General features: G+C 39.6%; 1 protein-coding gene across 1 annotated transcript in view; it reads left to right on the forward strand.

Moving 5' to 3' along the window:
• Window positions 1-733: 733 nt before the first annotated feature.
• pnp4b (purine nucleoside phosphorylase 4b) overlaps window positions 734-14013 on the forward strand; it is a gene marked incomplete at both ends in the record, with an annotated part of 45831 nt that continues 32551 nt past the window's right edge. The window contains 2 exons of the mRNA XM_084052394.1: window positions 734-756; window positions 9913-10088. Of these exons, the coding sequence (XP_083908520.1) occupies window positions 734-756; window positions 9913-10088 (199 nt within the window). The remainder of the gene's footprint in view (window positions 757-9912; window positions 10089-14013) is intronic.

Genomic DNA, 14013 nt, shown 5'->3' on the forward strand with positions numbered 1-14013 from the left:
TCTCTCTCTCTCTCTCTCTCTCTCTCTCTCTCTCTCTCTCTCTCTCTCCCCCCAGTGGTGGATAGTAACTAAGTACATTTACTTAAGCACAGTTATGCTGGATCTATAAAAAAAATAGCAGATCTACAAGCTCACAACACAACACGTGTTGCATCTGCTATTTCCTCATCTGCTATTTCAAAAAAATGTTAAAAAAAACACAAAAAAATGTGAAATGGCACATTATCCCTAAATGAGTAATTTTACTTTTGGTACTTTATAACGTTTTTGTCGGGTGGAAAGTCGATTAATGTTACTTTTCAAAATTCAAATTCAAAAGTAACAGAACTACAAGCTCTCCGTGCCACGTGTTGAGCTTGCAGAGCTGCTATTGTTGATACTTTTGTGGATCAAGTAGTGCGTCAATTTATGAACACAAAAGGTTAGAATATGTAGATAAGAGGTTAATTCTGCCCGACAGCAACGATATATTTTCACCTTTACTTGTAAGAGAGTATTTCTACTTTGTGGTATTGCTACGTTTACTTAACATAAATCAGAGTTGATTTCCACCACTATCTTTCTTTCTTTCTCTCTCTCTCCCCCACCCCTCTCTCCCCCTCTCTCCCTCTCTCTCTCCCTCTCTCACCTGTTATCTGTTATCTGTGCCTGTTCTGCTGTGTGAGGTTGTGTGTGATCATTCTGTCATAGAAGCGTCCTGTGGTATAGCTGCCTGCACCTCTCTGTTGGAAACATGCACACCAAGGGAAACTCCTGGTAAATGATGCTTCTTTTTTTTGTTTGTTGACATCTTTATTCACCCAGCAGGGCTGTGGCGTCTGTCAGTTCAGACTGGGAGAGAGAGTGATATGGTGGTAGACTGGAAGATGTGACATTTCTTGCAGTGGTGCACAACGTTTATGCTCAATGATATACTGCGGTACTTAAAAGCACAAATTACAAAGTAGATTTGATTTAAAGGGTTACATCAAAAATTTGGAATTAGAAAAACTGAAATTGAAAACTGGCAACCCACCTGAAAATGTATTTTCTGTTTAAAAAAGCTGGAGAGATGAGGAGAAGACCCCTGTTATTGAACAAACACTCTATGGCAACGATTACTATCATACTATCATAAGAATATAGAGCTTAAACTTTTTAACCAAAAAAGAAGTATCACCTAAAAAGAAGTATCACCTACACTACCATTTGTACACCCTCAAGTGTTTACGGGTCCATTTGGTTCCATTTATACACTGTTGGTTTTAACGCATGAAAACCGGGACGGCATCTGTGTCATTTTAGATTTTAGCGTTGGATATTCAAAAATAGCAGATCTACAAGCTCACAACGTGTCACTTGGTACCGCGCTGCACGCTTGCACATCTGCTGTTTTTGAACATTTGTGACAACACAATGGTTTGAGACACAACGGAGCCACGGTCATTTTTTAGCTTTGATGTATCATTCATTGAAATAATGGTAAATATTTGAAAAAAAAATCGTGAAAGTGTTTGAAAAATGTTGAATCATTTAGAATCGTTTTTTTTTACACAAATCTTCCCAAATACATCTACATTTGGGAGTTCTTGGCAGTAACAAGTTTGAGAACTACTTATTTAGAAAGCATTTGTAGAATTGGCCTGCAGGCTTTAAAGGGTTAAATGAACTCTCAGAACTGTACTGTGTGTGTTGGCTGCCGGCCATATCCTCCCATGTGTAGCAATTGCAGTGTTTCATCATAATGAAACAATGGAGACGTTTAATGCCTTACAACGGGGGGTTTGCAAATTGGACCGTGTTCTAATTATCGTTAATACGGAGTCCATTATTAAATGGCTCGTGCCAGTTTTTGACACTGGTATGAATGTGGTCCTATACAAAACATGCACAAAGAAACGTAGGATGTCAAAATGATCTGCCATTGGCTTGAATTATTACTTATGTGAGCTGAGGTTGTTTTTGTGTGAAATAAACCCTCATTTGGTGAAAGACATCAGCTTAAAACTTCACTTTGTAACTTTCCTCTTTTATACTGGATTTGAACCCGCTTTCCTGCGTAAGAGCTGATTTTTGTTTTACCATTGAGCTAATAGAGCCTGCCTGCTTGCTCAGGGGATAAATTGGCGTCAGATCCTGTGTCTACGCGAGACATGACCTTTGACACGATCTAAATGTCTCAAAAGAAGAGCAGGGAGACAAAATACAAACACCCCAATTGTATACGTTATACTGTATTAACATGCAGATTGGACACCATTTAATTTTATTAATTAAAAAAGTTGCATTGTGACACTTTAAATCCCTAGTTCACACACATTACAAGTGACTAATAATCAACATATTGGGCTGCATATTTGGGCTGCTTTTTTATTGGTTTAATCTCAAAACCCCATTCTCGATATACAGTATTGTTGCATCATTGTGTTTATTAGAGATTTATTTTTCTAATTTGTAGAGTGACGTTATTGTATCACTGATTCTCAACCTTTTTTCATATCAAGGACCCCTTATTTTGTTGACATTAGACCCACAGACACACATGATAAGGAGTATAGGTAGGCAGACCCAAATCCTTGAAGATTCTTTTAGTGTTGGATTATGATTTTTTTTGTCCAGAATGACATGGAATGGAACGGGTGGTAGAGAGCTATAACAGACCAACTATGACGATTATATCAAAATAACAATAACGTCTGCATTCTCAAATTGTAGGCTACATCTTGTACATGAAGCAATGCTGGTGTTTGTTTTTACGTTTTAACCCCTGCGAGGGCTGTTGAGAACCGCTGTGTTATGGTTCACAACCTTTTCAGGCTATGACTCCCCAAAATAATCAAATTTGAACTAAATTTGAACTGGGGACCCCTCCCCCCACCCTGACAAGCCCTTGGAATAGTACGAGTTGAGGCGTTGTGAGCTTGAAGATCTATTATAAAATGTTTTGTCTCTTTCTTCTTCTTATTTGACAATTTGGTAGAATATTTACAGTATAGTATATTTTGTTGATTACTTTTGATGCAGTAATGGTCTTTTACATTTCATTTATTTTATTGTATTTGTTTGTCGTTATCTTAAAAATCTTTAAATTGACCCCTGGGGGTCCCAACCCACAGGTTGAGAACCACTGTGTTAGATAACGTGCAACGGGGATACTTAGACAGAGACTTCTTAGAAGTGTGCCTGCAGTTTATTAGCTTAGAACCTTCACCCAGAGTTCAGAGAAGCTTCCTCTGTTCTTCATGTTATGTCACGGCTGTCATAACTGACATACCTGTGAACTACTTTATCACTTCAATAAAGTGCTCTATTCCCGCACTGTAAAACGTGGTCATTTCACACAGAGAGGGGGCTTGTATGGAACCAAAATGTACTCTTGGCGGGTCCATTTGGTTCCATTAAATGAACACTCGGGTTTTCACTGGGTGTCTTATACTGCATGGCTGCCAGAGGTGGAAAGTAACTAAGTACATTTACTCAGGTACTGTACTTAAGTACAATTTTGAGGTATTGTTTACTTTGCATGAGTATTTCCAATTTTCTGTAACTTTAGTGCTACTCCACTACATCTTAGAGGTAAATATTGTACTGGAATGGGACATTCTGCATAATACTTTCTACTTTTGGTACTTTAAGTAGATTTTGATGCCAATACTGTTCCACTTTTACTCAAGTACATTTCTAATTCCGGACTTTTACTTTACTTTAACGTGAGTAGTTTCTCCACCACTGATGGCTGCAAACCAAAACCTCTCGTGCGTGTACTGTATAGCCAACTACTGATAGGTTTTATTGTTTTGGAACCTTTACCCAGAGTTCAAGCCCTCTTGCTGCACCTCTGCTACTACTGTAGATTACAGTCTGCAGCCATATACTGTAAATAACCCTACGGTACATTGCTGCAGCCTTTATACTATAGGTCGCTGTCAGATGGAAACCTCATACGTCCAAAACTGCAGTGGTGGAATAAGAACTCACATTTTTAACTTAAGTAAAAGTACCAATACCACAACATATGTTACAAGTGAAGGTTCTGTATTCACATTTTAATTGAGTAAGTAAAAGTACAGTAAAACTATACTCATTATGCAGAAATAATTGTACTCTTATATAAAAGAGATACAAATCTTTTGAAAATAGCAGATCTACAAGCTCACAACGCGTTGCGAGGCTAACACAATGGAAGGGTTAAGAGCTTTTTAACACCTCTAAAATGAAAATAAATGAATAAAAACATTACTGCGTCAAAAGTAATAAACAAACTATACCATATAAAATTGTCAAACGTATGGCAAAATTGTCAAATATTACCCCAAGAATGAAGCAAAAACTGTGGAAAATAGCTGCTCTACATAGTATGCTCACAACGCTATAGTGAGCTTGTAGATCGGCTATTTTCACAATATTAACTGTGGAGCCGAGTCAAACTAAATTAAATGCCTATGCACAGCAGCCATATTATCACTTCCATGACAGGTGTTACCAATGATACTAATGAAGGCTCTGTTCCATTTAGTGTAGCACAGTGGTTTCCACGACCCCCATAACTCTGAGAATGTACAAATGGAACAAAATGGACCCTTACGGGTCCATTTGGTTTCCATTTGTACACTCTCAGAGTTACACACCTGTAAGGGGCCATTTGGAAGCCCATGAGGGTCCCTGGACCCCAACTGTAGACCCACTGGTGTAACAGAGTGTTTCCAGTGAGCCAACATGCACAACATCAGCACCCTGACTCTGTTTGACCAGAATGGAACAGAGCCTTCATTAGTATCATTGGTAACACCTGTGAATGTCTTCATAATATGGCTGCTGTGAATAGAGGGGGGGGGTCCCCAGTTCAAATAGGGGTCCCCAGTTCAAATAGGATTATCTTGGGGGGTCGCGGCCTGAAAAGTTTGAGAACCATTGCTCTAGTTTATGGGGAAAAAAAGTTATAATATGGAGTTACAAGGTTTTCGGGCCGACAGCAGCAATATACAGTATAGCCCTATATACTGTAAATAACAGTGCTGTATCTAATCTCCTCCAGATTGTGTTCATCTTCTTTATGGCTTCTCAGGATGGCTCCATAGAAAGCTTAACCCTTTAGGACCGGGGAAAGCATCATCTGTGTCATTTTAAGATGTCTTTGGGCTATTCAAAAATAGCAGATCTGCAAGCTCATATTGCGGAGTGCCGCGTTACAAGCTTGTAGATCTGCTATTTTTTGAAAAAAATCTTGAATCTTGTGAGCAAATCTTTGAATATATGTATATTTTTAAAGCGAATATTTGTAACTCAAATCTTTGCTTCTGGGGGATTCTACAAATGTCTTCTAAATCCTAAATTTTCTGAAAAACGTATGCTTTAATGTCAGTGGTTCTCAAACTTTTAACGGTACATTGTCAAGGACCACCCAAAATGATATGTACAGTATTTGGCCGCGGACCCCCATCTCAAAATATGTTGTTCCAGGGACCCCCCAGAAGCAAACATTTGAGTTAAAAATGTTCGCTTTAAAAAAAAAATATATATATATATGGTCAATGATTTGCACAAACTTTCACGATTAAAAAACAAAAATACAGCTCATAGTGCGGCACTCTGAGCTTGTATATCTGCTATTTTTGAATAGCCAAAGTATAAAATAATGGTTAAAGTGGTTACACAGATGCGTTCCCGGTCTTAAAGGGTTAATGTGCCTTGAAGGCATTTTCATCTGCGAGGACGGTTGATGATAAGTGGTTTGGGCCTGCAGAGGTGTAAAGTAACAAAGCACATTTACTCGAGTGTCTGTACAATTTTGAAGTACTTTTACTTTACTTGAGTATTTCCAATTCTACTCCGCTACATTTGAGAGGCAAATATTGTTCTTTTTTTTTACTCCATAGGCTATGTACTTGATAGCTTTAGTTGCAGCTCTGAATCAGATTATTAATCAATAATCGTATTATTATATAATATATATATATTATTTTTATAGCAAATCTACAAGCTCACAACACAACACAGTGTGATGCATTGTGAGCCTCTAGATTGAATATTATCGACTAGCCGAAGTATAAAATAGGGCTTAATTCTGAAATGGGCCTTCTGCATAATTTCATTTTCCTACTTTAAACCTACACTATGTAACTTTCCTCGTCCCCCCCCCGGATTTGAACCCGGTTTCCTGCGCAGGTGCTGACATTTTTACCATTGAGCTAATAGACGGGTTTCCTGTTAGTAAACATGAGAGGATATGACCGCGCAGAGGAGGGGTAAGCCTATAGAGGGCGCCATTACCCGCAGCAGCTCTGGTCAAATGTCCATTCATAAAAGAAATGATCTTGGGTTTAATGAAAGTAGATTAAATTATGCAGTTTGTAATACCTTGTTTACTCAATAAAAATGATTTGTCGGAAGTTGGATCTGTTTGTATATAATAGCAGCATTATGCCTATTATGCCTATAATAGCAGAATTATGGCTATCTAACTCCCGAACACAACAACAGAGTGAACGGCGCAACAATTTGTTTCCCCCGAGCATGCGCAGATTGCGCATTCTGCTCTGTGATGACGTCGAGCGGAAATCCGTCTATAGAGCCTGCCTGCTTGCTCAGGGGATAAATTGAATCTTGACCTTCAGGTCAAAATTCGTATAAGATCCTGTGTCTGGGTGAGACATGACCTTTGACACCATCTAAATGTCTCATTAGAAGAATAGGGAGACAAAATACAAAAAAAATACAACATACTCTACCATGCAGATTGAAAAAAACAACAACATATTATTATTTATTTATTTTTAAAGTTCATAGTGCAGCTTTAAGTATATTTTTGTAAGTAAGATTTTGAATAACTTGTGGTATTGATACTTTTACTTAAGACCATAATCTGAGTTCTTCTCCCACCACTGTGTGCCATCTGTCTGTTGTGGTTGTTGCTTGTATTTGAGAAAAGAAAAAAAAAAGGCAGATCATAGTTTTTTCTGTCTGGAGGCAGACTGTGTATAAACACAGTCTGCCTTTTTGTTTTTTTTCATAAACTAACGCCCTACTTGATCATACTACAGCGTCACACTGAAGTCGCTTCGCACCGCGTTTGAAGCTTAACAGATCTGCTATTTTTGATATATTTTTTATTTGAATCCTGAAGAGTAACAGTTTTAAACATAACTTGTGAAACGGGACCTTCGGCATAATGAGTACTTTTACTTTACTTTAACTACATTTTGAAGCCAACACTTTTGTACTTTTACTCTAGTAAATGATTACCAGACTTTTACTTGTGACAGAGATGTTCTACATTGCAATATTGATACTTTTACTTAAGTACAACATTTTAGTACTTTTTCCACCACTGACTATACCTCCGAACAGACCAGTCCTCACTCCCGCCCTGTCCGAGGGGCCACACTGCCTTTGGGCATCCGTGATATTTACACCTGATGACTCACAAGGTTATACAGCTGCATTATAGGCTCTATGCACAGCAGCCATATTATCACTTCCTTCACAGGTGTTACCAATGATACTAATGAAGGCTCTGTTCCATTTAGTGTAGCACAGTGGTTCTCAGGTTTTTCAGATTTCCACGACCCCCATAACTCTGAGAGTGTACAAATGGACCCTTACGGGTCCATTTGGTTCCATTTGTACACTCTCAGAGTTACACACCCGCAAGGGGCCATTCGGAAACCCCTTAAGGAACCATGAGGGTCCCTGGACCCCAATTTCAGTCCCACTGGTGTAGCAGAGTGTCTCCAGTGAGCCAACATACACACTATCAGCACCCTGACTCTGTTTGACCAGAATGGAACAGAGCCTTCATTAGTATCATTGGTAACACCTGTGAATGTCTTCACAATGTGGCTGCTGTGAATAGAGCCTATATTGTACAGAGGCTACAGGCACAAACAGGGCTGGAAGGTTTAGTTTGCTGGAGGGGACACGCTTTGCATTTCCAGGGACCTGGGCACTGGCATGTGAAATGAAGCCTTTGGTATTTTGTGTAATACAAAAAGTACCTTCGCAGATGGACAACGTGCACATTAGATCAGGCTTTCTCAAATTGTGTGCCCCAGAATACTTTGATAATATTTGGAATTTATCAGTTTAACCATTTGGACCCTCTATACTTAATAAAACAGACCTGAGTTACACTGTTAGTGCGTTCTTTTTCGATTTACACCAAATCTCTTCCCTAAAAATAGCAGATCTACAAGCTCACAACGTGACACTTTGTGAGTTTTGACATTTTGTTTTAAATGATTTATCAGAAATGGTACCATCTTTAACTGAGGACCAATAAAGATGAGGTTGGAAATGGTTGAAATGCCCCTTTAACACTACCGTATTCAACGAGTTAAAGGGCTAGAACACTTACCTTTCCATAATGTAGCTCCAAAGTGGACAAGAAATAAAAATGTATTGCTGCATTGATCATTTAAAATATGCTCCTCATTGACTTAGCCTACATTGTAAGGTTAAACAGCTCTCAAAGTCACCCTTTTAGCCCGCAAAAAAAACTGATTCTGACAATATAAAACATCACCAAACCCAGTTTTTAAATTATTTTAAGGTTTTACTAATTATTTGAAGATCCAGATCCGGATCTGTGGATCCAGTCCAGGTTTTCTTCTTAATTAAAATAGCAAAATCAACAGGAAGTTGATTAAAAAAACAAACAGTACTGGGCTTGGTGATGTTCTATATGTTCTTAATCACTTTTGTTTGTTTTTGTTTATGTTCTATATTTTCTTAATCCCTTTTGTTTGTGTTTGTTTATGTGCTAAAAGAGTGACTTTGAGAGCTGTTTAACCGTACAATGTAAGTCAACGAGGAGCATATTTTGTCTTAATCAATTTCTAATCAATGCAGCAATTATTTTTGATTTCTTACCCACCTTTGGAGTTACATCATGGAAAGGTAACTACACAACCCAAACTTCTAAGTATTCTTGCCCTTGGCTTTAAAATGCTTCCCACATTCTGAGTTCACATCCAGACCAGGACACAGTCGGCCTATTATAAATGCAGCACACGTCTTGTTCTCCACCCACATACTTTCACTAAACTCCCTCTAATCTGCCTCATCTGTTTTGTCTTGTCCTTATTCTTGTACTGACTCTTCCCCCACCCATTTGATCTGATCTGGCACAATAAGGACTTTCTTAGCACTGTGACTAGGCTAATCCTTTTTGTATATTGATTATGTACAACTCTCATGTTGTCTTGCAGGGGCATCATTTGGAGTCACAGGGAATTGCAATTGCCACCATGATCTAGCAATTAAAACCTTAAATTATCTCCACCTCTGACGCCCTTCCGTCTACATGTGACATGTTATATTCACGTGTTTTCTTGTCTTTTTCTTGTCATGTGACATTCACATGTTTTTGCCTCCTTTCTTAGTCCACTTCCTCCCGGGTGCTTCTGTGCTTACTCCTACTAACAACAACACTACGTATGTTTGTGCTGACATATTCTGCTGTAATATGAGCTTTGTGCGTGTACTGTTGCTGAGCTGTGATTGGAGGTACTGTATTAGGCAGGCCACTACATCATTGGTTCTCAAAGTGGGGTCCGGGGACCCCCAGGGGACCTTGGGGGGTGTATCAGGGGGTCCCCATCAAAATGTGTTAGTAATGCATCATAATCATTTTAACCCCTGTATCCATAGGCTATTTTATACTTTGGCTATTCACAAATAGCAGATATACAAGCTCAAATGCCAAATACATACATTTGGGGGCCCTTGGCATAAAAAAAGTTTGAGAACCACTGCACTACATACAGGAGATTATACATAATTAAAGATGGCAATCAAATTGGTATTTTTAGCAAAATATTTTCCAAATTGATTGTTCCCTTTGCAGTGAAAGAATCCATATGGCAGTGGACTGCTCTCTGTTTTTAAATACAGAGAATTTAAAATATATATATTTTGCTTGTGTCTCCCTTCCAGCTGCTGCTGCTCCTTTGAGGAGTACAAACACACCACTGACTGGCTCCTGAACCAGACCAGCCACAGACCAAAGATCGCCGTCATCTGTGGCTCAGGGCTCGGCCTGCTGGCTGACCTGGTCAGCAACAAGCAGACCTTCCGCTACCAGGACATACCCAACTTCCCTGTTAGCACAGGTGAGATAACAGCTCAGTCAGTCAGGAGATGACCTGGGGACAAGGGCAGGGACAGGGTGACCCAATTCTTTGAGTGACCATATAGTATTATCATAATAATGGTCTCAGGTTCTATGTACAGTACAGCACAGCCGCTGATAAAGCTTTGAAAAATGCTCGTCTGTACCAAGCCCCCAGAACCCAGGGGTTGCATTGAAGCGCATTGGACATGCTGGTCATTCATAGGTACTGCAGCTTAACCCTTGCATTGTGTTGGAGACCTGCTGACACTTTCGGTGTTAGCGGGTCAAATTTGACCCATGATTTAACTCAGCCCAAAATACTAGAAATAGTGACATCTGATGTACCCATACCAGAGAAGGTAAAAAGTCATTTATTTTTCATAAACCCAAACCTTATTTTACTCCTAATAGCAAATGCAAATTGAGGACAAGTTTCTCTCACTCTCAAACATGTATTGAATATTGACAATTTGGGGGGAATTGAGCCACACTTCTCTGCTGGGGCATATTTGACCCTTAACACCAAAGATGTCACTTTTTTTATAGAGACCATCAGAATGAACTAAAATGGTGGTAATTTGTTATAAATATATAGAATATACAATATTTTAATACACCATACAGCAACATTATTTACAGCATAACCTGTTGAATTATAACGTGCGTGTACGCATGTGTGTGTGTGTGTGTGTGTGCGCGTGCGTGCGTGCGTGCGTGCGTGCGTGCGTGCGTGCGTCCGTGTCTGTGTGTGTGTGTGTGTGTGTGCGTGCGTGCGTGCGTGCGTGCGTGCGTGCGTGCGTGCGTGCGTGCGTGCGTGCGTGCGTGCGTGCGTGCGTGCGTGCGTGCGTGCGTGTGTCTGTGTGTGTCTGTGTGTGTGTGTGTGTGTGTGTGTGTGTTAAGGACAGATAGAGCAAAGACACATCTAATGGAAAATAAATGTAAGTAGGCCTACCGTAGCAAAATATTTAACCAACATTAATTATAAATAAAAGTATACGTTTAGTCGTTTAATTAAAACACTGAGCAGGCAAAGCAGAAATAGTATACATTGAAAATGTAGTCTTAAATTTAGCAGCTGCAGCCAGGAAACAGTTTACTTAATTATGATTTCTGATTGGAAATGAGGGAAAACAATTAGCCTGACTGAAAAAATGAAATGAACACATATCTCATTTGTGTAATCTGTACAAAAAGTGTAAAAGCAACAATGTATGGATGGGGGAGGGAGTAGCAAGTGAATCACACAATTAAACCATGCTTGTCCCCAGGACCTTTTTGTGTTATCCTTTTAGCTTAAAGGCAGGGTAAGTGAGACAAGGAGACTCCTTTTACTGAACAAACACTCTTTAGCAATGAGTACTATCAGAATATAGAGCTATTTAACACTTATTTTAACCAAAGCAAATCACTTACCCTACCTTTAAATATCTGACTGTACATTGTGCTGTTTACATTTCTGTCTAATATAGTATTCAATTAATCAATAAATCAATCAATCAATGCCTGCTGAGGGCTTGCAGCTGAAAAGCCTAACAAGGCGGGAGGGCATGTGAAGTCACTGCATCAGGTGGAAGTTATTATCACGTGTCAAATGTTCTTCTTTATCACATTAAGGCCTGAGGCCGATTCTACGAATGCCTTCTAAATCAGTAGTTCTCACACTTTTGAGATTTGTCAAAAATCGCAGATCTACAAGCGTGCAGCGCGGCACAAAGTGAAGTACAGTATATCTGCTATATTTTTTGAATAGCCGACGCAAAAAACCCCAAAATGACACGGATGCTTTCCCGATTTTAATTGGGTTATCAGGGCCATGTGTGTTGGGAAGGCAAACAAAAAAAACAGAGAGAAAGGAAAAAAGCACTTTGGGCATCAGGGGCAAAAGGGCTGGTGCTCACGCCCCCTCAGACCCCCTCCCCCCTTGCACGTGCCTGGTGGCCGTGTATGTACGTATCATGTTTATGTTCAGTTTAAATTCGATCTGTGTGGTAACTACATATTATGCAATTTTGCTCTGTTTTCCTGTGCTGCAGCTCTCTTGGGTTATAGTCTATGGACGATGGGGTCAGTCTCCCCAGTGTTAGTTTTAGTGCCTGACCGGGGTGGTATGAGCACATAGACTGTAAAAAAGAATGGACAAAGCCACTCCCCTGCTTTCTACAGAACGAAAATGAAGCCGATAGTTCAGGAACATGCATTCCTCCATCGTTAATATATACAGTTGGCCACGCCGGAACTCAAACGCTATTGGTTGAGACCAGACACGTGACCAGCGAACCGGAAAACACCCCCAAAAATGCTATTGGTTGGGTAGCTTGTCAATCAAGAGCGGGGGCGGGGAATGAATGCTATTGGTTGTGTAGGTTGTCAATCAAATCATCCCGCCCCTCCTGGAGCATAGCCTACTTTATCGTCAATTTTAGAATAAATGGGACCATAATTTAGCAAAACGCATATCATGATGATTGAAAGGAGACTTTAAACTAGCGACTGGAAGCATATAGAATTTATGACAATTTTTATTACGGTAAGAAAATCTAGTCTAAAGTTTGTCAAAAACCCATTCACTTGCGCTAAAATAAATTCTTTCTGACACTTCAGGTCGGCGCAGGGTAAAACAGCGCCACTCTGGCCATTCATAAGCTTCCGTGTTGGCCTCATCGTAAATATCCAAGCCTTGCCCCTTGTATGAGCACAGTCCTGAGCACAGTCATGGGCAGCAAACAGAGATTCTAACAGGTCCCATAGTAAATGACGTTGTGCGGGAGAGAGAGGTCCTGATCTGCAAACTCACAACGTCTCGCAATGCGAGGTGTTGTGAACTTCTAGATCGGCTTTTTTCTTTCTTTTTTTTTGCCTCTTTCTTATATTATTTGGCAATTTGGCCAATGTTTGAGCAGTTTTTATAGTATAGTTTGTTGATTACTTTTGATGCAGTAATGGTCTTTTTTTCTTTTCTTTCTTTCTTTTTTGAGGTATTAAATTGTCACTTCACTGTCATCTGGGGACCCCACATCCCCAAAGTCATGTAGTCGGGGGCCTCCCTGGGGGTCCCAACCCACAGGTTGAGAAGCACTGCTGTAGGTCTACAGGATGTGACTATTGAACTGTCATCATGTCATACTGCATCATCATGTTTTCTATCTTGTGTATCAGCATGACTCTTCCCGTCTGGTCATGTATAATATTGCTTGTGCAAATAGACTTTTGTGTGTGTGTGTGTGTGTGTGTGTGTGTGTGTGTGTGTGTGTGTGTGTGTGTGTGTGTGTGTGTGGGGGTGTGTAATAGTAATATTAATATAATGTGTGGCCATTTACGTTAACCCATTAAGGCCTGAGGTTCCGATTCTAAAAAATGTCTTCTAAATCCTAACAGTTTTCTGAAAAACGTATGTTGCTATAATCAGTGGTTCTCATTTTTTTTCAAGTCAAGGACCCCCAAAATGATATGTATTTGGCCACGGACCCCCATCTGGAAATGTTTTGTGCCAGGGACCCCCATAATTTAGTTAAAATGTTTGCTTTAAAAATATATATTCACAAGATTTGCACAAATGTTCATGATTTAAAAAAAATACAGATCTACAAGCTCATAGCGAGCTTGTACTGTATATCTGCTATTTTTGAATATCCAAAGTATAAAATAATGGTTTAAGTGGATACACAGATGCGTTCCCGGTTTTAATGGGTTAAACCCAATATCGTTGCTGTCGGACATAAAACTCAATTTTTGAGCTTTTACATTTTTCCCCCCATAATTTAGTGCTATTGAACACCCTTTACGTCTGTGTGTTTGTTAAACAAATATTGAAGCAATGAAAAGTGTTAAAAAGCGCTTCTGACAAAACCTCCATTGAATCCTCAAACTTTCTGCTAAACCAGCTAACTCCACCAAAGGGGGGTGGAGTTAGCTGGCTTTGCTGA

This window comes from Gymnoscopelus microlampas (assembly GCF_963454915.1).
Source record: "Gymnoscopelus microlampas genome assembly, chromosome: 3".
Lineage (NCBI taxonomy): Eukaryota > Metazoa > Chordata > Actinopteri > Myctophiformes > Myctophidae > Gymnoscopelus > Gymnoscopelus microlampas.